At 45.3% G+C, this 23220-nt stretch overlaps 1 protein-coding gene across 1 annotated transcript; it reads left to right on the top strand.

Annotated features, from left to right (window-relative positions):
- Window positions 1–10444: 10444 nt before the first annotated feature.
- On the top strand, window positions 10445–11327 carry LOC123141070 (ribosomal large subunit pseudouridine synthase B-like). The gene has a single exon (XM_044560305.1). It carries the CDS (start codon window positions 10593–10595, stop codon window positions 10980–10982), a length of 390 nt encoding a protein of 129 aa, XP_044416240.1. The 5' UTR covers window positions 10445–10592; the 3' UTR covers window positions 10983–11327.
- Window positions 11328–23220: the final 11893 nt, after the last annotated feature.

Here is a 23220-nt window from a genome sequence, read left to right as displayed (position 1 = left end):
TGAAAAGTGCAAGGAATTTCAGAGTGAGGTTGAGAATCAACGTGACAGGAGAATAAAATTCTTACGATCAGATCGTGGTGGAGAATATTTAAGTCACGAATTTAGTGCGCACTTAAGGAAATGTGGAATAGTTTCACAACTCACGCCGCCTGGAACACCTCAGAGAAACGGTGTGTCCGAACGTCGTAATCGCACTCTATTGGATATGGTGCGATCTATGATGTCTCTTACCGATTTACCGCTCTCATTTTGGGGCTATGCTTTAGAGACTGCCGCATTCACTTTAAATAGGGCTCCGTCGAAATCCGTTGAGACGACACCGTATGAATTATGGTTTGGAAAGAAACCTAAGTTGTCGTTTCTAAAAGTTTGGGGATGTGATCCTTATGTCAAGAAACTTCAACCTGAAAAGCTCGAACCCAAGTCGGAAAAATGCGTCTTCATAGGATACCCTAAGGAAACCATTGGGTATACCTTCTACCTCAGATCCGAAGGCAAGATCTTCGTTGCCAAGAACGGGTCCTTTCTGGAGAAGGAGTTTCTCTCGAAAGAATTGAGTGGGAGGAAAGTGGAACTTGATGAGGTGATAGTCACCCCTTCCGTACCAGAAAGTAGCGCAGCGCGGGAAAATGTTCCTGTGGTGCCTACACCGACTGGGGAGGAAGTTAATGATGATGGTCATGAAGCTTCGGATCAAGTTACTACTGAACTTCGTAGGTCCACAAGGACACGTTCCGCACCAGAGTGGTACGGCAACCCTGTCCTGGAAATCATGTTGTTAGACAACGGTGAACCTTCGAACTATGAAGAAGCGATGGTGGGCCCGGATTCCGACAAATGGCTAGAAGCCATGAAATCCGAGATAGGATCCATGTATGAAAACGAAGTATGGACTTTGACTGACTTGCCCGATGATCGGCGAGCCATAGAAAATAAATGGATCTTTAAGAAGAAGACAGACGCGGATGGTAATGTGACCATCTACAAAGCTCGACTTGTCGCTAAGGGTTATCGACAAGTTCAAGGGGTTGACTACGATGAGACTTTCTCACCCGTAGCGAAGCTGAAGTCCGTCCGAATCATGTTAGCAATTGCCGCATACTATGATTATGAGATATGGCAGATGGACGTCAAAACGGCACTCCTTAATGGCTTCCTTAAGGAAGAGTTGTATATGTTGCAGCCGGAAGGTTTTGTCGATCCTAAGAATGCTAACAAAGTATGCAAGCTCCAGCGCTCAATCTATGGGCTGGTGCAAGCATCTCGGAGTTGGAACATTCACTTTGATGAGATGATCAAAGCGTTTGGGTTTACACAGACTTATGGAGAAGCCTGTGTTTACAAGAAAGTGAGTGGGAGCTCTGTAGCATTTCTCTTATTATATGTGGATGACATATTATTGATGCGAAATGATATAGAATTCTTGGAAAGTATGAAGGCCTATTTGAATAAGTGTTTTTCAATGAAGGACCTTGGAGAAGCTGCTTATATATTAGGCATCAAGATCTATAGAGATAGATCAAGACGCCTCATTGGTCTTTCACAGAGTACATACCTTGACAAGATATTGAAGAAGTTCAATATGGATCAGTCCAAGAAGGGGTTCTTGCATGTATTGCAAGGTATGCAATTGAGCACGGCTCAATGCCCGACCACGGCAGAAGATAGAGAAAAGATGAGTGTCATCCCCTATGCCTCGGCCATAGGGTCTATTATGTATGCCATGTTGTGTACCAGACCTGATGTAAACCTTGCCGTAAGTTTGGTAGGAAGGTACCAAAGTAATCCCGGCATGGAACACTGGACAGCGGTCAAGAATATCCTAAAGTACCTGAAGAGGACTAAGGATATGTTTCTCGTTTATGGAGGTGACGAAGAGCTCGTCGTAAAGGGTTACGTCGACGCTAGCTTCGACACAGATCTAGATGACTCGAAGTCACAAACCGGATACGTGTATATTTTGAATGGAGGAGCAGTAAGCTGGTGCAGTTGCAAGCAAAGCGTCGTGGCGGGATCTACATGTGAAGCGGAGTACATGGCAGCCTCGGAGGCAGCGCAGGAAGCAGTCTGGATGAAGGAGTTCATTACCGACCTAGGGGTGATTCCCAATGCGTCGGGCCCGATGACTCTCTTCTGTGACAACACTGGAGCTATTGCTCTTGCGAAGGAGCCCAGGTTTCACAGGAAGACCAGGCATATCAAGCGTCGCTTCAACTCCATTCGTGAAAGTGTTCAAAATGGAGACATAGATATTTGTAAAGTACATACAGACCTGAATGTAGCAGATCCGTTGACTAAACCTCTCCCTAGAGCAAAACATGATCAACACCAGGACGCAATGGGTGTTCGATTCATCACAATGTAACTAGATTATTGATTCTAGTGCAAGTGGGAGACTGTTGGAAATATGCCCTAGAGGCAATAATAAATGGTTATTATTATATTTCTTTGTTCATGGTAATTGTCTATTGTTCATGCTATAATTGTATTGTCCGGAAATCGTAATACATGTGTGAATACATAGACCACAACGTGTCCCTAGTAAGCCTCTAGTTGACTAGCTCGTTGATCAACAGATAGTCATGGTTTCCTGACTATGGACATTGGATGTCATTGATAACGGGATCACATCATTAGGAGAATGATGTGATGGACAAGACCCAATCCTAAGCATAGCATAAAAGATCGTGTAGTTTCGTTTGCTAGAGCTTTTCCAATGTCAAGTATCTTTTCCTTAGACCATGAGATCGTGCAACTCCCGGATACCGTAGTAGTGCTTTGGGTGTGCCAAACGTCCCAACGTAACTGGGTGACTATAAAGGTGCACTACGGGTATCTCCGAAAGTGTCTATTGGGTTGGCACGGATCGAGACTGGGATTTGTCACTCCTTGTGACGGAGAGGTATCTCTGGGCCCACTCGGTAATGCATCATCATAATGAGCTCAATGTGACTAAGGCATTAGTCACGGGATCATGCATTGCGGTACGAGTAAAGAGACTTGCCGGTAACGAGATTGAACAAGGTATTGGGATACCGACGATCGAATCTCGGGCAAGTAACATACCGATTGACAAAGGGAATTGCATACGGGATTGATTGAATCCTCGACATCGTGGTTCATCCGATGAGATCATCGTGGAACATGTGGGAGCCAACATGGGTATCCAGATCCCGCTGTTGGTTATTGACCGGAGAGGCGTCTCGGTCATGTCTGCATGTCTCCCGAACCCGTAGGGTCTACACACTTAAGGTTCGGTGACGCTAGGGTTGTAGAGATATGTGTATGCGGAAACCCAAAAGTTGTTCGGAGTCCCGGATGAGATCCCGGACGTCACGAGGAGTTCCGGAATGGTCCGGAGGTGAAGAATTATATATAGGAAGTCAAGTTTCGGCCGCCGGGAAAGTTTCGGGGGTTACCGGTATTGTACCGGGACCACCGGAAGGGTCCCGGGGGTCCACCGGGTGGGGCCACCTATCCCGGAGGTCCCCGTGGGCTGAAGTGGGAAGGGAACCAGCCCCTAGTGGGCTGGGCGCCCCCCCCCCATGGGTCTCCCCCCTGCGCCTAGGGTTGGAAACCCTAGGGTGGGGGGGGCGCCCCACTAGCCTTGGGGGGCAAGGCACTCCCTTGGCCGCCGCCCCCCCATCTAGATGGGGCTTGGCCGGCGCCCCCCCTCCCAGGGGGCCTATATAAAGGGGGGGAGGGAGGGCAGTACAATTACAGCCTTGGGCGCCTCCCTCCTCCCCTGCTACACCTCTCCCTCTCGCAGAAGCTCGGCGAAGCCCTGCCGAGACCCGCTACATCCACCACCACGCCGTCGTGCTGCTGGATCTCCATCAACCTCTCCTTCCCCCTTGCTGGATCAAGAAGGAGGAGACGTCGCTGCACCGTACGTGTGTTGAACGCGGAGGTGCCGTCCGTTCGGCACTCGGTCATCGGTGATTTGAATCACGGCGAGTACGACTCCATCAACAACGTTCATTGGAACGCTTCCGCTCGCGATCTACAAGGGTAAGTAGATGCACTCCTTTCCCCTCGTTGCTAGTATACTCCATAGATGCATCTTGGTGAGCGTAGGAAAAATTTAAAATTATGCTACGATTCCCAACAATAAACTCATGCAATATGATATAGACCCCATCTGGTTATCGTCGATGGCAACTATACAATACGTGCCTTGCTGCCCCTACTGTCACTGGAAAAGGACACCACAAGATTGAACCCAAAGCTAAGCACTTCTCCCATTGCAAGAAAGATCAATCTAGTAGGCCAAAACAAACTGATAATTCGAAGAGACTTGCAAAGATAACCAATCATACATAAAAGAATTCAGAGAAGATTCAAATATTGTTCATAGATAAACTTGATCATAAACCCACAATTCATCGGTCTCAACAAACACACCGCAAAACAAGATTACATCGAATAGATCTCCACAAGAGAGGGGGAGAACGTTGTATTGAGATCCAAAAAGAGAGAAGAAGCCATCTAGCTAATAACTATGGACCCGAAGGTCTGAGGTAAACTACTCACACATCATCGGAGAGGCTATGGTGTTGATCTAGAAGCCCTCCGTGATTGATGCTCCCTCCGGCGGAGCTCCGGAAAAGGTCCCAAGATGGGATCTCACGGGTACATAAGGTTGCGGCGGTGGAATTAGGTTTTTGGCTCTGTATCTGGTAGTTTGGGGGTACGTAGGTATATATAGGAGGAAGAAGTACGTCGGTGGAGCAACGTGGGGCCCACGAGGGTGGAGGGCGCGCCCCCTACCTCGTGCCCTCCTGGTTGATGTCTTGACGTTGGGTCCAAGTCCTCTGGATCACGTTCGTTCCGAAAATCACGTTCCCGAAGGTTTCACTCCGTTTGGACTCCGTTTGATATTCTTTTTCTGCGAAACTCTGAAATAGGCAAAAAACAGCAATTCTGGGCTGGGCCTCCGGTTAATAGGTTAGTCCCAAAAATAATATAGAAGTGTATAATAAAGCCCATTAATGTCCAAAACAGAATATAATATAGCATGGAACAATAAAAAATTATAGATACGTTGGAGATGTATCACATATCACATCACAACATGCCCTGCAAAAACAAGTTAGACGTCCTCTACTTTGTTGTTGCAAGTTTTACGTGGCTGCTACGGGCTGAGCAAGAACCGTTCTTACCTACGCATCAAAACCACAAAGATATTTCGTCAAGTTAGTGCTGTTTTAACCTTCACAAGAACCGGCCGTAGTCACACTCGGTTCAACTAAAGTTGGAGAAACTGACACCCGCCAGCCACCTGTGTGCAAAGGACGTCGGTAGAACCAGTGTCGCATAAGCATACGCGTAATGTCGGTCCGGGCCGCTTCATCCAACAATACCGCCGAACCAAAGTATGACATGCTGGTAAGCAGTATGACCTGTATCGCCCACAACTCACTTGTGTTCTACTCGTGCATATAACATCTATGCATAAAACTGGCTCAGATGCCACTGTTGGGGAACGTAGTAATTTCAAAAAGAAATCCTACGCACAAGCAAGATCATGGTGATCCATAGCAACGAGAGGGGAGAGTGTTGTCCACGTACCCTCGTAGACCGAAAGCGGAAGCGTTAGCACAACGCGGTTGATGTAGTCGTACGTCTTCATGATCCGACCGATCCAAGTACCGAACGCACGGCACCTCCGAGTTCAGCACACGTTCAGCTCGATGACGTCCCGCGAGCTTCGATCCAGCAAAGCTTAACCGGAGAGTTTTGTCAGCACGACGGCGTGATGACGGTGATGATGATGCTACCGACGCAGGGCTTCGCCTAAGCATCGCTACGATATGATCGAGGTGGATTATGGTGGAGGGGGGCACCGCACACGGCTGGGAGAGATCAACAGATCAACTTGTGTCTCTAGAGGTGCCTCCGTGTCCCCGTATATAAAGGAGCAAGGGGGAGGCCGGGCGGACCCTTGTGGGCGCGCCAGGAGGAGGAGTCCTCCTCCTAGTAGGAGTAGGACTCCCCTCTTTCCTACTCCTACTAGGTGGGGGAAAGGAAGGGGCAGAGGGAGAAGGAAAGGGGGGCGCCGCCCCCTCTCCTAGTCCACTTCGGACCAGAGGGGGAGGGGCGCGTGGCCTGCCCTAGGGGCCAGCCCTCTCTCTCTCTCTCTCCACTAAGGCCCATAAGGCCCACTATTTCTCCCGGGGGGGTCCGGTAACCCTCCCGCACTCCGGTTTTCTCCGAAACCACCCGGAACACTTCCGGTGTCCGAATATAGTCGTCCAATATATTGATCTTTACGTCTCGACCATTTCGAGACTCCTCGTCATGTCCCCGATCATATCCGGGACTCCGGGACTCCGAACTACCTTCGGTACATCAAAACACAAAAACTCATAATACTGATCGTCACCGAACTTTAAGCGTGCGGACCCTACGGGTTCGAGAACTATGTAGACATGACCGAGACACGTCTCCGGTCAATAACCAATAGCGGAACCTGGATGCTCATATTGGCTCCTACATATTCTACGAATATCTTTATCGGTCAAACCGCATAACAACATACGTTGTTCCCTTTGTCATCGGTATGTTACTTGCCCGAGATTCGATCGTCGGTATCTCAATACCTAGCTCAATCTCGTTACCGGCAAGTCTCTTTACTCGTTACGTAATGCATCATCCCGTAACTAACTCATTAGTCACATTGCTTGCAAGGCTTATTGTGATGTGCATTACCGAGAGGGCCCAGAGATACCTCTCCGATAATCGGAGTGACAAATCCTATTCTCGATCTATGCCAACTCAACAAGTACCATCGGAGACACCTGTAGAGCACCTTCATAATCACCCAATTACGTTGTGACGTTTGGTAGCACACAAAGTGTTCCTCCGGTAATCGGGAGTTGCATAATCTCATAGTCATAGGAACATGTATAAGTCATGAAGAAAGCAATAGCAGTAAACTAAACTATCAATTGCTAAGCTAACGGAATGGTTCAAGTCAATCACATCATTCTCCTAATGATGTGATCCCGTTAATCAAATGACAACTCATGTCTATGGCTAGGAAACTCAACCATCTTTGATCAACGAGCTAGTCAAGTAATACTAGTGACACTATGTTTGTCTATGTATTCACACATGTATTATGTTTCCGGTTAATACAATTCTAGCATGAATAACAAACATTTATCATGATATGAGGAAATAAATAATAACTTTATTATTGCCTCTAGGGCATATTTCCTTCACGACAGATCTTCCAAAGACTTCAAAATGTGTCGACTGGTGGTACTTGGCGACATGGTGTTGAGGTGTATCGGCGGCGACCGCAACGTGCTCAACAGTTCGCGCGCAGGCAGGTACTGCCGTTGGGCACCATGCTGTGGCATCGACGGCAGCTAGACCGGGCAAGGTTGATGCGTTAGTACAGCTCTGAAGATGGTGTGGTGGCAATTGGCGGCGGCAGCCTCTGAGAGCGCGTTGGACCAGTGTGTGCCCCATACCCGGCAAGTGGCTTCGTTGGGGCCTCAGGTCTTAGATGTTAGGTTTCACTGCAAAGTCTGTTTGGTATTAGGCCCAGACTATCAGCATTCCTGCATCAACTGGATAGGAGTAGCGACAGTTGTTGTCTGGACGGTGGCTTTAGACTTACTGTTGTATTTCTTTGTAAGGTCTTTTGTGAATAATTAATAAAGTGGGTGCATGCATCGCCCAGATGCAGAGGCCGGGGGTCCTCCTCCTTTTCTATTTTTTATTGATTTGAGCTATGTCCTTCAAATAATATTTATGTCTAACCTATTTATTTCTAAATCTGAATGATCTATTTCTAAATCTATAAACTATCTCTTCCAAATATTTAAATCAAGTTGAAACAATCAAACTAGGCAAAATATAGGCCGGTTTTATGGAGGAGGACAAATACATGCTATTGGGAGAACAGTTTTAGCGGACAAATGGATATTGTCCACGAACATCTCTAGAGGCAGGTACGCTATTGTACTCTAAGGGCATATCCAACGCCAGCCTAAAAAACAGACATATTTTTTTGTCCACGGACTGGTACGGACCAGTCCGCGGACAGTGATATGGGAGCCGGCCATCTAACCCTGTCCCCCTAAAACTTTCTCTTATTTGTTTTAAGTCTGTGAGTTCAAAATAGCAACATATCCAATCGTCGATGATTAAAGATATTCAAATGTGATAAGTTTCAAATAGAATAGTTCAAACATGAATTTAACTAGCACATATATTCTAGTTGTGCCCTTTAATTGCTCATAGATGCTCAATCAAATCTTCCTTGAACTGCTCATGAGTTGCTCTTGATGCCAAAGTTGTTGATGTATGTGAACAAACTCATCAAACGTGGCCGGATTCTGATGTGGAAGTTGGATAGGATTATCCATGTTCTCAAATTCTAGACCTGCATCAACATCTTCATCCTCATCCTTCACTATCATGTTGTGCATGATCACACAACATGTCATCACCTCCCACAAGGTCTCGGGATACCATTGTTTAGTAGGTCCACAAACAACTACAAAACGGGCCTCGAGCACTCCAACTGCCCTTCCACATCCTTTGTAGTTCCTTCTTGTCTTTGTGCAAAGTGAGACCTTTTCTGACCAACTGGCTTAGAGTTGGTCTTCATCAAGGTAGCCCGCGGAGGAGAGCTACCGTCAACCAGATGGTATCCCATGCTGTACTGATGCTAATTGATAGCATAGTTGCAAGGTGGAGCTTGCCCTCAGTCAACCTAGCTAACAACAGAGATCGCTGCCACACATTGATGTCATTGTGCGACCCACACATGCCAAAGAAAGCGTGCCAAATCCAGAGGTCATGTGATGCAAACGCTTCAAGAATGATGGTTGACTTCTTAACATGGCCCTGATATTCCCCTTGTAGATCTTTTGGGTAGTTCTTCCATCTCTAGTGCATGCGATCAAGAGATCCGAGTAAACCTAGCCACCCTCTCACTTCGGACATTACCAACCTCTTGGTGTCTGCGATGTTGGTTCTCTCAAGTACCGAGATCCAAACACCTCGACCACCGCAATAGCAAATCTGACCATGGCATCTTCACATGTACTCTCAAATACCGGGAGGTACTCGTCCCAAGAATCTGCAGCAGTGCCATATGCAAGCATCCGCATGCAACCGTGCACTTGTGGTAACTAGATAATTTAATTCTTATTACGGCATCCTTCTTCAAGAAGTGGTCAACGCAGGATCGGACACCATTGTAGAGGCGATTCAAGATATTTTTTTGTATCCGAAAAAGTCAGCGAAAATAGTCCACGAATAAGTTATCGGTGGCAAAGTAGTCGTCAAATGCCCCCATTCCCAGCTCTGATTTAGCACCCGACGACCCTTGATCGATCCCTTGAAATTGAGAACATGCTCTTCCGCATGCTCCACGTTTGCAAGGACCACCTGCATCATCATTGTTTCATCCGCATAATCCACCTCGTCGGATGACTCAACCTAGTGCTCGTATATATATTCCATGTTCGAATCCATTTCTTCAAAGAAGGGACAAAAAAATAGCACAGACATTACCAAACACTTGTCGGGCGTGGTGATTCCCATAGGGGCAGCTGGTTCCTGCGCGGCGGACAGACGAGAGGTATAGACCGGTGGTGGAGGACAAGCGGCATGTTGACCGAGTGCAGCGAAGGGCTTGGCGGGCGGCCGGGGTGGTAGGGCGGCAGCATCGGCCATGGAGGAAGCGAGTGTAGAGAAAGAGAAAGAGGAAAGATGGAGGGGCGAGGTCCGGGCGGGGTTTTGGGTGAGGTTTTAGGTGGGCCGGGAATGTCAGGGTTCTACGTGGCGATGGTCCGGACTCCCGCAACCCCCCCCCCCCCCCCCCCCCACACACACACACACTTTGCTTTCGCTTTGCGGAAAATAAACAACCGGACTGGTCCACAAACCGATGGATGACGGTGTTAGATGACAAATTGCATCAGAATATCATGGTCCGGACGGATGTGGGCGATTTGAGGGTTTGCTTTGATGATGCCCTAATGCAGCGCCTCAGCTGGCGTAGCTCTCATACGTGGGTCCAGCTCAACCATGGGTATACATCGAACAGAATTGCTTTCAACATGATCATTTCCCGCCCCATTCTCTTTGTTAATAACCATTTAATGGGTCGAGGTTGTTTCAAAAAAAATTAATGGGTCGAGGCAGTTGAGTGCATGTGCATTTTGTGGGGCGCTTCAGCTAATCGCGATCGACTAATTTTCACACGAACGCATCCACGTCGTTGAACTGAACCGTACGTATACGTCGGAATCCTTCAAACTCTCGAAGTTCTTGCGAGTCGCAAGCGACGGAAGATGGAGCATTCCACGCGGACGGTACGTTTTGGTGGCTCGGACCCGTTCAGTGGCTAACTTGGGTCGCCCCCGAGCTTGCTCCGCGCGCGTCCACGACGTGGCCCCCGTAAATAGAGCTCGTCAGCGGCATCCATGCAAAAGAAACACAGCTAGCGACCCATTAAGGGGACGGAGAAAGGGAGAAAGGAGAGACGACACTTTTACACCGTTGCACGGAGCAGACCGGTCACCGGAAGCTTGTGCTCGTTCCACCTTTGCCGCAGCTAATCGACAATGGCGTCGCCTTCACCTTCGTTCCTCCTCCAGCTGGTCCGGTACGTGTGGTCCCTCCCGAGCCAGTTCATGGGGGCGACGGCGAGGGCGCTTCCAGCCTCGAGGGAAGGCGCCGGTGGGGCGATCCGTCCGTCATTCGCCGCCCCCGCGCCGCAGCGGCCAGGCGCGCCGGCAGAGGGCGCCGGCGGCCAGGGTGGGATCATCCATGAGGCTTCTCCCGTCCCGCTAGAGCTGATGCATGTGGCGGCAAGGGCGGCGCCTCCGATGCAAGGCGCTGGCGGCAACAGGACCCATCCGCGCACGGCCGGACTTATGGGGCCACAGCGGCCCGGGGCGCCGAAAGAAGGCGCCGGCGGCCGCGGCGGGATCATCCACGCGGCTTCCTCTTGATCAGCACACGTCAGGTGCATGCATTTTCGGGATAACACGAAGGCTGAAGAAGAACAAGAAAATCGAGATTAGTTAAAAGTTATTACAGGTTCATCGATTTACTGATTCGGGTACGCACAGTTCGAGATGTAACACATGTCCAGTGTGCGTACGCGCTTCAGGTTCAGATAAATTGCCTGAATTTCGCCGGGAGTCATAGAATCAACAAATCGACGTCACTTCACTAGATCACCCGCTGTGCCAAATGGCCCATGAGACATAAATTGGCGTTGAAGTCTATGCCAAATAATGTGGTGTTACTCTTATGGTTTTTTACGTAAGAGGCAAGAGTTGTTGCTTCATCTATTTCTGAACATGTTTCTATATGCTGTCATAGTTAGGCTGGTGTAATATGTAAAAGATGATGGGACACAAAGTTGAAAACAGCACATAAAGACATGGAATTAGTACTTCTATGATTAAGCATAGGTCCAAATGCGATGAATATTTACATTCAATGATAAAAAAAAATTGCTACCAACCATACGAACTAAACCCAAGCTCGGTAGCCTTAACCCTAATGATAGGTATATTAAACATGTTTACTCAATGGTGATGCTTAAGAGAAATGACGCACATGGAGGGCTTCGTTCTTTTTTTTTTTTTGCGAATGTGGGCTTCGTTCTTTTAAGAACTAGATTTTGGTTAAGTCTAAAAACCGGAATGCCTGCATGGACAAATTAGCAAACTTGATGCATTGGGAGACTGAGAAACTCGCAAAAGAAGTAAAAATGAAGTGCTCAGAAAACAATATATCAATGCAAATGACATTTCAAACATTTCATGGGCGCGCAGTGCCTCATTACCTGGATGTTTTGCAGCTATTTTCCAAATGGAAACAGCGAATAAAACAAATAAGTTCAGATTAGAGTAGCAAAGACTTATTATTGCAATTAACAAGAGAAATAGGATCATAAGAAGTAATCTTTAATCAAACCCACCTCTTGTCTTTATTGTAATAGCAAGAGAAACATAGTCATGCTGTTTAGGGTCCTAATATGCATATAGAAAGTATTGTTCTTTACATTAGCAGAATACTGAAAGATTTCATAACAGTCAAGAAAAGACCCATGAAAGATTTCAATATAGTTGAAAGCTTAGCTACATAAGCATAATGGAACAAAATAACAGCACAAAGCACAATAGATGTTCCTGAAAACCTATTAGAACTCTTTTACAGTTTAAGTACATACACAATAATACATGTCCTATCAAGAGACCAACTAATTCTACATCGCCCAGCCAAAAAGTGTCATTCATGTATATGTCAGAAAAGAAATTTGATAACTTAGCACCTGACATTAAGATCAGTCGATTAAGATGAACCTAAAGTCGCAGGGGTTATGTACAATTAGTCCAACCAAAGTACGCGCCGAACATGAATTCCCCATCTCTGGCAGCCTCCTACTTCAGTCCATCTACTCCGTCATCACCCTTGTGCAGTTACCCATAGTCCTGTCGGTGAACGGTTGGCAGAAGTATAAGAACGAAAGACCTGATCATCTGCAAACCACGAAGGAACATAATCAAGAAACAGGAAAAAAATGGGGTGACATTATGCTGGTCAGCACAACACTAAAAAAGGGTTTACACGGTGGTGAAAGCTCCCACACAAAGTGTGTCTAGGAAAGGACGGTCTTTCCATTGCATAGTAATTCTGCAAGGAGGCCGGTTCGAACCCAGGACCTCCCAGCCACAAGTGGAGATAATCTAGAAATATATCTGTCTGTGCAACTTAAATCAGCGCAACACTCACCTCCTCCCAATTGACGTTGAGCTTCTGGTCTCCCATGGCATTTCTGCATAGTAATATTATACAATAAACGAATATGAAAATCGATCTAGGTTGCACACAAAAAATATTTGGTACAAGAACTCTGTACGGTAACTATTGTTTCATCTAGTAAACAATTTCTTAAGAAAGAGCGACATAGTCTTTCTCCCAACAGAAATGAAAAGGTAAAAGAGAAGGTATTGTGCAGCAACATTAGCTTCAAGAATCTTATCAAAACACCAAAATCTGAAACGTATTTTTTTTTAAAAAGGGGGAGCTAGCTCCCCGGCCTCTGCATCAGAACGATGCATACCACCACATTTATTATAAAGCAAATAAGTTCAACAGAGGTCTTGAAGTCTCAAACAAAAGAACAGAAGATGCTCACAAAGAGCAGAAGAGTAAAAGTAAAGCCACAACCGCCCGGCATAAGAAAGGTAGGAAAACTATATTGCTAACTACCAATGCATTATTCTACACACAAATCATTCAAGTGAATTATTTTGTTTCGATTACCATCAGTTTACAAATTTCCGAACAACTTTGGTGGCACAACAAACATACCATGAGATTGGTTACTCTGTTCACAAAACCAAAGATCGGCATCCTATGAGATTAATTGATTGGTTCACTTAACAAAACATAGTTAATGCAACAGAGCACAGTTTAAGTGGGCAGAATATATAACCTAAAGCAACCTCAATTGTTGTTATAGACAAAGAATCGAATTGACAGTCAAGGGCATGAACAATCATCAAGGGATTTCTCTATCCTCTTCAATTGGGAGAGAGAATGTCTTATAAAGAAATTCAAACTGAACCCAACTAGTAATTTTTTTAACTCGCCACATATTGGTAAGAAGACCATGATATGAAACATAAATAAAAGAGAACACACCTGGCCGGGAAGAAGAACCCACCAATCGGGTTATAGTGGCTTCTATCTTCCCTTTCGCAAGGCGGCTAAGGGAAAGCCTTCCTCCCCTCGATCTCTGCCGGCAAGCCTGTGTATTCGCCTCCCCTCTGCCAGCTGCTCTGGTAGCCGATGGTGGGAAGGGGAATCTTGCTGCCTCGGCTCCGACTAGTAGATAGGTAGGGTTTTATTCCTCGCAGGGGCAACGCTCGAACGGACGGCGGCGTTTCTTCATGTTCATTTTCTGGGCTATGATCTTCCTCAAGTTCGTCCATCGGAGCAGATTAGATGAAGCTCCAACGTAGATTCCTTCCAGTTCCTCGGGGCGGCGACATTAGGGCTCTCGCCTTGCGTACGCAACGTCGGGATTTGGTGTCAAGCTCTTCAGATCGATTCAAGGTTTAAATGGCAACGACTTCGGCTCTGAGGCGCTCGTCCTTAGAGGGCTATACACGAAGAATTCCCAGCTATCATCAATAAGGTCAGCCAGCCCCGTGTATGGGAGTGGCGACAGGGGCGTGTTGGTAGCTTGTTCCGGCGGCGATAATGTTTGTTTGGTGGTCCATAGACCTCATTATAATGTTTATTATGTTTGAGGTGCTTTGTACTGTGATGAATCTTTATAACAGATCTCTGATCTTTTAAAAAATAGCTAAATTCTTGTTAGTGCAGCTGCACTATTTGGTTGCAGCGAGCGCACCCGTCCAAGCCATCCGATCCTAGTATTCTTAATGCGATTGCACTGCTACTAATCCCATGCGTTTGAAAAGACGATACTTGACAAAAGAGGAAAAACAACTGGTTGGCTGGTCCCCTTGGCTCTTCACGTTCCCCTCCGCCCCACTATTCAGCAACATCCACGTGCATGCATTTATTTGGGGCTTCAAAACTTTTTAAAATCCATAACTTTTGACTTGAGCATCGAATTTTAATTCCGTTTTCACCATTGTGTTTGTCGCGATGAGTCCTTCAAAACTAGATCCCATATAGGTATGTTTCGAGAAACCTTTTTTTAAAGCAACTTCGGATGTTGCGGAGGCAACTTTAGTGCTATATAAAAGCAACTTCTTGTTAGTCTCCGTAGTATGATCGCCTATCAACGAAAATCTATTTGAAGTTGACTACCATGACTACCAATTTAACTAGCTTCACCCTTTAAGTTTTTCTACCATAACTAGCAAGTAGTCTATCATATCTAGCTTCGCTTCTAAGTTTATAGTATTGTAGGAAACTTAATTTTCAAGGTAGGCTAACAATATCCTAAGGTGGCTACCATGACTAGCTAGTAGGTTAACATCATCCTTAGTTGCATACAACTTAGTTTCATACATAGGCGACTTTGGACCTAAGATGCTAACGTTACTGAGCACGGGTTTGTTGGCTAGCCAGGTCATGGGTGTTAGATGAGAAATTGTATAGGGGGTAATGAGAAGTTTCATAGGGGGGGGGGCAGATCAGACAATTGCCCACAAATCTATGCAAGTTCTTAATTTTCGGTCGAGTTGCATGTGAAAATCATTAAAATCATCAGACATAATGATGGAAAACACACATGAGTTGGGTAGCCCGGTCGCGACGAGCTTCTCAAAACTAAACCCCACATGGATATATTTCTTTGACTTTTTTTAAAAGAAACTTTGATGCTAGATGAGACAACTTTAGTGCTAAACAGAAGCAACTTCACTCCTAAAAATAACTAATTAGCAACAATAAGCAACTAACTAATAATACAGAACAACTTCAAAACAGAGGTAGAAAATATCACATCACCTTCATAAGCAACTTTCCTTCGACAAGAAGCAACTTTAGTGCTAAAAGCATGCAACTTCAGTACATTTTGTGTCCTAGTTAATTTTATTTAACATTCTCATAACTTCCTCATTGGTACTTCTAAGTTGCCTATTTGTTCATGCTTGTATGTCATTGTTTCCAAATTGCCTATAATACTATGATGTCGTCTACCGATGATGCTCTTGGGTCTTATTACTAGTTATGGTCGACAACATGATGGTGACTCTTGGCCACTTCAGAGTGTTTGTAGGCTTAGGAAAACAATGATAAACAACTTCATAATATTCTAGGCAACTATTTTTGTAAAGTTAGGCAACTGAGAAGCAATTGTAGGTAGCTAATTACCATTAGCAGGCAACTAGGCATCAATTATAGGCAATTTATAGCATTTATAGGCAGTTGAACATCAACTGTAGGCAACTAAGCATCAACAATAGGCAATTGAGCAGCCATGATATACAAGTTGGGATAATGTTAGCAAAACTTACAGATACAAATAGTGCAGTGAAGTTGTTTTGTACATAGCACTAAAGATGCCTTATGTTTTGTATGATTTTTCTAGTTTTTACGCAAATCAACCTAATAATCAGTCCAACTAGGCCAAAAAGAAGAAGTTGTTTTTCTATAGCACAATAGTTGCCTCCATTGCACCAAAAGTTGCCCTAAAAAAAAGTTTGACGAAACCTACTCATATGGTATCTAGTTTTGAAGAACTCGTCGTGAGAAACCTGACGGTGAAAATGAAACTGAATTTTGATGCTTGAATCAAAAGTTATGGCTTTTAAAACTTTTTAAAGCCCAAATAAATGCACGTGGGATATGATTTAGGCCGATTCAATCGGCAGCCATGTGCACTACGGGATGTGGCCAAATAATATTTTTTCTAGTGTACACAACTGGACACAAGGATATGCACTTACTATATATGGTGATGCTCTCTCCCGGAGGCCTTGTTCAGTTAAGATTGAACAAACTATTATGGAATGAAGTTTTATAGTAGTCCAAAGTAGTCTGATGGATTTTCATGCTTGCATTTACACTAAGTGAGATCCACATCCACCTATTTATTTTTATCACACAACTCTGAGCACTAAGCAGGGAAGGAGGCTTCAACTATCCTACTCCGCTTGAGTTTCTGGCATACTGAAAGCCAGCGACTGGATGGAGTAAATAGTATAAAACTACTACTTTACAGGCTACGGTTCCAAAGAACTACTGAAATTTTTTTCGCTGATAACTACCAACTCAAGGGTCAGCTGTTTCAAAAACCCAAATCGTCCATTGCTAACATTTTAAACCGGTTTATGACAGGTAAGACCTAGTCCTAAACAATCTGGTTGTTGACCATTTAGTTTGACCGTTATCCTACATGTGGGACCCATGTGTAAGTTATCTCTTCTTTCTTCTGTCTTTTCTTCTCTCCCTCTGCTCCAGCCACGGCGCAGCAGGGCGGGGCAAGGAGCAGCAGCGACTACCTCTTGGGGCACAGGAGCCGCCGCGCGGGTGCCCAAGATCCTGGGCATGACCGACGCGTGGACTCGCCCATTCGCCGGCCGCCTCCGCCACCATGGTGCCGGCAAGGAGCAGCAGCAGCGTTCGGCCGCGCGGCTTCTTCGGCCTGGGCCGCGACCTGGCCGCCGGCGCCGTTGCTCAGGGCGAGGCCGACAAGGAGTAGCGGCAGCGTTTGCCCGCACGACTTCTTCGACTCGGGCCGCGACCTGGCCGCAGGCGAGCCGTCAGGGCTGTTGCTCAGGGCAGGGCCAACAAGGAGCAGCAGCAGCATTCACCCGCACGACTCCTTCGGCCTGGGCCGCGACCTGGCCGCCGGCGAGCCGCCGCCGCCGCTGCTCAGGGCAGGCTGGCGCAGCTTCTCAGGGACCAATTGCTTTTTTCAAAAACATAGAGGGACCCAGTTGCTTTTTTCAAAAAACATACAAGGTTTATTCTGGAAAAATGAGGACATATATTTGTAAACTTACATGATTTTTTTATTGAAATATGAGGAAGAGACACTGACATGTGAACCACACATGTCAGTTAACGGTCAAATAAACGGTCAAACAATCAGTTTTCTTACATGCGGGTCCCGACTGTCATAATCCCAATCAATTGTAAAGCAGCGGGTGATTTGGGTTTTTTGAAACAGCCGATCCTTGAGTTGGTAGTTATCAGCGGAAAAAAATTCCGGTAGTTTTTTAGAATTCTAACCTGTAAAGTAGTAGTTTTATGCTATTTACTCGACTGGATGTTCTTGGTTTTTTTGGCCAAATTTTTCTTCACCAAACAACTGGAACTGGCTATTTACCCCCAAAGGTGTCAGGAAAGATTCCAACTAGGAGATTACAAATACGAAACACGGAAGCAACACACATTAGGCCTTGGAGACAGGGATTAGAAATAGATCATTAGAGTACAAATTTTGGCCAAACTGCTGATGGGTTCATTTTCGTGCCAAGTTAAACACTTGTTGTTGCACAACACATACTCTAAGTACACCTTAATTCCCCGTTACCTTCCAATTCCTATCTCAACCATTATTTTTTTAGAAAAGGAGGTTAAACCCCGGCCTTTGCATCAATGGATGCATGTGGTCATCTTTATTAATTATTTCACAAAGGTCTATTAAGAACATACATCAATCCACCCGAAGCCACCACTCACACCTACAAACTTTATAATATGGAGTACTTTCACTCGCCATAACTAAAATCGGTGTCATCGCCGATCCATTCAATAACATATCGGGACCAATAGCGGTGCAGCCTATATAAAGCGTACACCACATGCACATGTTTTAGAAGTCGTCATCATCATCGGACCACTGACCCATCTTTAGGAGAGTGATCTGCATCATCCTTGTCAATCCGGACATCCGCCGACGCCACCATGGCGCCACCGCCCTGCACTCGTCCGTCCAGACGCGAAGACTTTCGAAGATCTATCATGCGTAGCACCTACCAACTAGGCATGACTTAGCGTAGCACCTGTCCGTCAGGCATGACTTGACAGCTCCACCGAAGCTTCATGCAAGACGGAGTCGCTCCACCTCTTGCCTCTATCTTTCAGCGCTGCTCAACAAACGATGCTCCCAAGAGAGAAACAGCACCGTAGTACCGTCATCGTCCGATCTGGAAGAACAGATCCTAGGATTTCCCCCAAAGCAGCACGAGTGGGTCAACAACAGTTACACGACGATGCCTTCATCAAGGTAACAACGCAAAATGCCACCATCGCCCGCCAACGGCTCGGTTTTCACTGGCAAGTATGGCCCAGTTCTTTTGGCCGATTCTCCCAGAATCTTGAGAATCAACCCTCCACCAAGCTTCTCCCAGAATCTTGTATCCATTTGTTGTTGCAATCCTAGTTGTTCACATCCTAACTAGTTAGGATTGTAAAAAAAAGCATGGGTTCAAGATTCTGGGAGAAGCTGGGTGGAGGGCCGATTCTCAAGATTATGGGAGAATCGCCCAAAAGAACTGGGCCTATGTCTCCCCGACTCGTAGTCGGGACTAGATGACGAATCTTGAGATCCGACCAGCTAGCTGCAGGTTGACCACCTCTGACGGGAGAGATGACCACCACCGCCGGCTGCACCAGTCAGAACAGATCTGAGCGGAGGTGCCGCCAACGCGATCACCAGGCCCTCCACGCCCCAGCAGCCGATCCAAAGGCAGATGGCGCGCCGTCGCCGCCACCATGCCCGCAGCCCGTGCCGCCTCCGACGCCGCCATGCCATAGCCATCGCCGTGCCGATCGGATCGGGCGCGCCTCCACATGATTCAGGGCCCCATACACTAGTAGTAAACAGGGCTTTGGTCTAGGCAGGGCAAGCCCATTAATCCCGGTTCACTCATGAACCGGGACCAATGGGGCGCACAGGTCCCGGTTCATAAGGCCAGGGCGCGGGCCGGGCCTCGGGAGCCATTGGTCCCGGTTCGTTTGAGACCATTGGTCCCGGTTCCAGACACAAACCAGGACCAATGGGCCTTGCTCCTGGCCCACCACCTTTAGTCCCGGTTGGTTGATACGTCTCCAACGTATCTATAATTTTTGATTGCTCCATGTTATATTATCTTCTGTTCTGGACATTATTGGGCTTTATTATTCACTTTTATATTATTTTTGGGACTAACCTATTAACCAGAGGCCCAGCCCAGAATTGCTGTTTTTGCCTATTTCAGAGTTTCGCAGAAAAAGAATATCAAACGGAGTCCAAACGGAATGAAACCTTCGGGAGCGTGATTTTTGGAACAAACGAGATCCAGGAGACTTGGATCCTACGTAAGAGAAGCTTCCAGGAGGCCACGAGATAGGGGGGCGCCTACCCCCCACGGCGCGCCCTCCACTCTTGTGGGCCCCCTGTTGCTCCACCGACGTACTCCTTCCTCCTATATACACCTACGTACCCCCAAACGATCAGAACAGGAGCCAAAAACCTAATTCCACCGCCGCAACCTTATGTACCCACGAGATCCCATCTTGGGGCCTGTTCCGGAGCTCCGTCGGAGGGGGCATCCATCACGGAGGGCTTCTACATCAACACCATAGCCTCTCCGATGAAGTGTGAGTAGTTTACCTCAGACCTTCGGGTCAATAGTTAGTAGCTAGATGGCTTCTTCTCTCCTTTTGGATCTCAATACAATGTTCTCCCCCTCTCTCGTGGAGATCTATTCGATGTAATCTTCTTTTTGCGGTGTGATTGTTGAGACCGATGAATTGTGGGTTTATGATCAAGATTATCTACGAACAATATTTGAATCTTCTCTGAATTCTTTTATGTATGATTGGTTATCTTTGCAAGTCTCTTCGAATTATCAGCTTGGTTTGGCCTACTAGATTGATCTTTCTTGCAATGGGAGAAGTGCTTAGCTTTGGGTTCAATCTTGCGCTGTCCTGTCCCAGTGACAGTAGGGGCAGCAAGGCAATAATTGTATTGTTGCCATCGAGGATAACAAGATGGGGTTTTTATCATATTGCATGAATTTATCCCTCTACATCATGCCATCTTGCTTAAGGCGTTACTCTGTTTTCATGAACTTAATACTCTAGATGCATGCTGGATAGCGGTCGATGAGTGGAGTAATAGTAGTAGATGCAGGCAGGAGTCGATCTACTTGTCTCGGACGTGATGCCTATATACATGATCATACCTAGATATTCTCATAACTATGCTCAATTCTGTCAATTGCTCAACAGTAATTTGTTCACCCACTGTAAAATACTTATGCTCTCGAGAGAAGCCACTAGTGAAACCTATGGCCCCCGGGTCCATCTTCATCATATTAATCTTCCAACACTTATTTATTTCCTTTGCTTTTTACTTTGCTTTTATTTTACTTTGCATCTTATCATAAAAATACCAAAAATATTATCCTATCATATCTATCAGATCTCACTCTCGTAAGTGACCGTGAAGGGATTGACAACCGCTTATCGCGTTGGTTGCGAGGATTTATTTGTTTTGTGTAGGTACGAGGGACTCGCGCGTAACCTCCTACTGGATTGATACCTTGGTTCTAAAAAACTGAGGGAAATACTTATGCTACTTTGCTGCATCACCCTTTCCTCTTCAAGGGAAAACCAACGCAGTGCTCAAGAGGTAGCAAGAAGGATTTCTGGCGCCGTTGCCGGGGAGGCTTACGCGAAGTCAAGTCAAGATTTGGACTCCCGACAATGAGCCATTTCTGGCACCGTTGCCGGGGAGGCTTACGCGAAGTCAAGTCAAGATTTGGACTCCCGACAACGAGCCATTTCTGGCGCCATTGCCAGGGAGGTCTACGCAAAAGTCAACATGCCAAGTACCCATAACAATCCCTTATCTTCCGCATTACATTATTTGCCATTTGCCTCTCGTTTTCCTCTCCCCCACTTCACCCTTGCCATTTTATTCGCCCTCTCTTTTCCATTTGCCTCTTTTTCGCTTGCTTTTTGTTTGCTCGTGTGTTGGATTGCTTGTTTGTCACGATGGCTCAAGACAACACCAAATTATGTGACTTTACCAATACCAACAATAATGATTTCCTTAGCACTCCGATTGCTCCTCTTACCCATACTGAATCTTGTGAAATCAATGCTGCTTTGTTGAATCTTGTCATGAAATATCAATTCGCCGGCCTTCCTAGTGAAGATGCCGCTACTCACCTTAATAACTTCGTTGATTTGTGTGATATGCAAAAGAAGAAAGATGTTGATAATGATATTTTTAAATTGAAGCTATTTCATTTTTCGCTTAGAGATCGTGCTAAAGCTTGGTTTTCGTCTTTGCCTAAAAATAGTATTGATTCATGGAATATGTGCAAAGATGCTTTTATCTCTAAGTATTTTCCTCCCGCTAAGATCATCTCTCTTAGAAACGATATTATGAATTTTAAGCAACTTGATCATGAACATGTTGCACAAGCTTGGGAGAGGATGAAATTAATGATACGTAATTGGCCTACTCATGGTTTGAATTTGTGGATGATTATACAAAATTTGTATGCCAGATTGAATTTTGCTTCTAGAAATCTTTTAGATTTGGTCGCGGGAGGCACTGTTATGGAAATCACTTTAGATAAGCTACTAAACTCCTAGATAATATTATGGTTAATTATTCTCAATGGCACACTGAAAGATCTACTAATAAAAAAGTGCATGCGATAGAAGAAATTAATGTTTTGAGTGGAAAGATGGATGAACTTATGAAATTATTTGCTACTAAGAGTGTTTCTTCTGATCCTAATGATATGCCTTTGTCTACTTTGATTGAGAATAATAATGAATCTATGGATGTGAATTTTGTTGGTAGGAATAATTTTGGTAACAACGTGTATAGAGGAAACTTTAATCCTAGGCCTTATCCTAGTAATTCCTCTAATAATTATGGTAATTCCTACAACAACTCTTATGGAAAATTTAATAAGATGCCCTCTAAATTTGAGACTAGCGTTAAAGAGTTTATGAATTTGCAAAAGAATTTCAATGCCTTGCTTGAAGAAAAATTGCTTAAAGTTGATGAATTGGCTAGGAACGTTGATAGAATTTCTCTTGATGTAGATTCTTTAAAGCTTAGATCTAAGCATGATATCAATGAGTCTCTCAAAGCAATGAGAATTTTCATTGATGAGTGCAAAGAAAGAACCGCTAGGATGCGTGCTAAGAAAGATTGCTTTATGAAAGCGTGTTCTTCAAATTTCTATGAAAATAAAGATGAAGATCCAAAAGTTATTGATGTCTCCCCTATTAAATCTTTGTTTTGCAATATGAATCTTGAAAATGATGGGACTGAATATGATCCACCTTTACCTAGAAGGCGTTCCAAAAAATTAGAGTTTTTAGATCTTGATGCTAAAATCGATAAAAGTGGGACTGAAGAAATCAAAACCCTAGATGTTAAACCCACTATTTTGGATTTCAAGGAATTTAATTATGAAAATTGCTCTTTGATAGATTGTATTTCCTTGTTGCAATCCGTGCTAAATTCTCCTCATGCTTATAGTCAAAATAAAGCTTTTACAAAACATATCGTTGATGCTTTGATGCAATCTTATGAAGAAAAACTTGAGTTGGAAGTTTCTATCCCTAGAAACTTTATGATGAGTGGGAACCTACTATTAAAATTAAGATTAAAGATCATGAGTTCTATGCTTTGTGTGATTTGGGTGCTAGTGTTTCCACTATTCCCAAAACTTTGTGCGATTTGCTAGGTTTCCGTGATTTTGATGATTGCTCCCTAAACTTGCA

This window comes from Triticum aestivum, chromosome 6D (assembly GCF_018294505.1).
Source record: "Triticum aestivum cultivar Chinese Spring chromosome 6D, IWGSC CS RefSeq v2.1, whole genome shotgun sequence".
In the NCBI taxonomy this organism is placed as follows: domain Eukaryota; kingdom Viridiplantae; phylum Streptophyta; class Magnoliopsida; order Poales; family Poaceae; genus Triticum; species Triticum aestivum.
The sequence above is the reverse complement of the archived record's forward strand: the minus strand, read 5'-3'. Positions and strand labels throughout refer to the sequence as shown.

Coding starts and splice junctions, on each gene's coding strand:
- LOC123141070 (XM_044560305.1), top strand. CDS start 10,593: ATGGCGTCGCCTTCACCTTCGTTCCTCCTCCAGCTGGTCCGGTACGTG.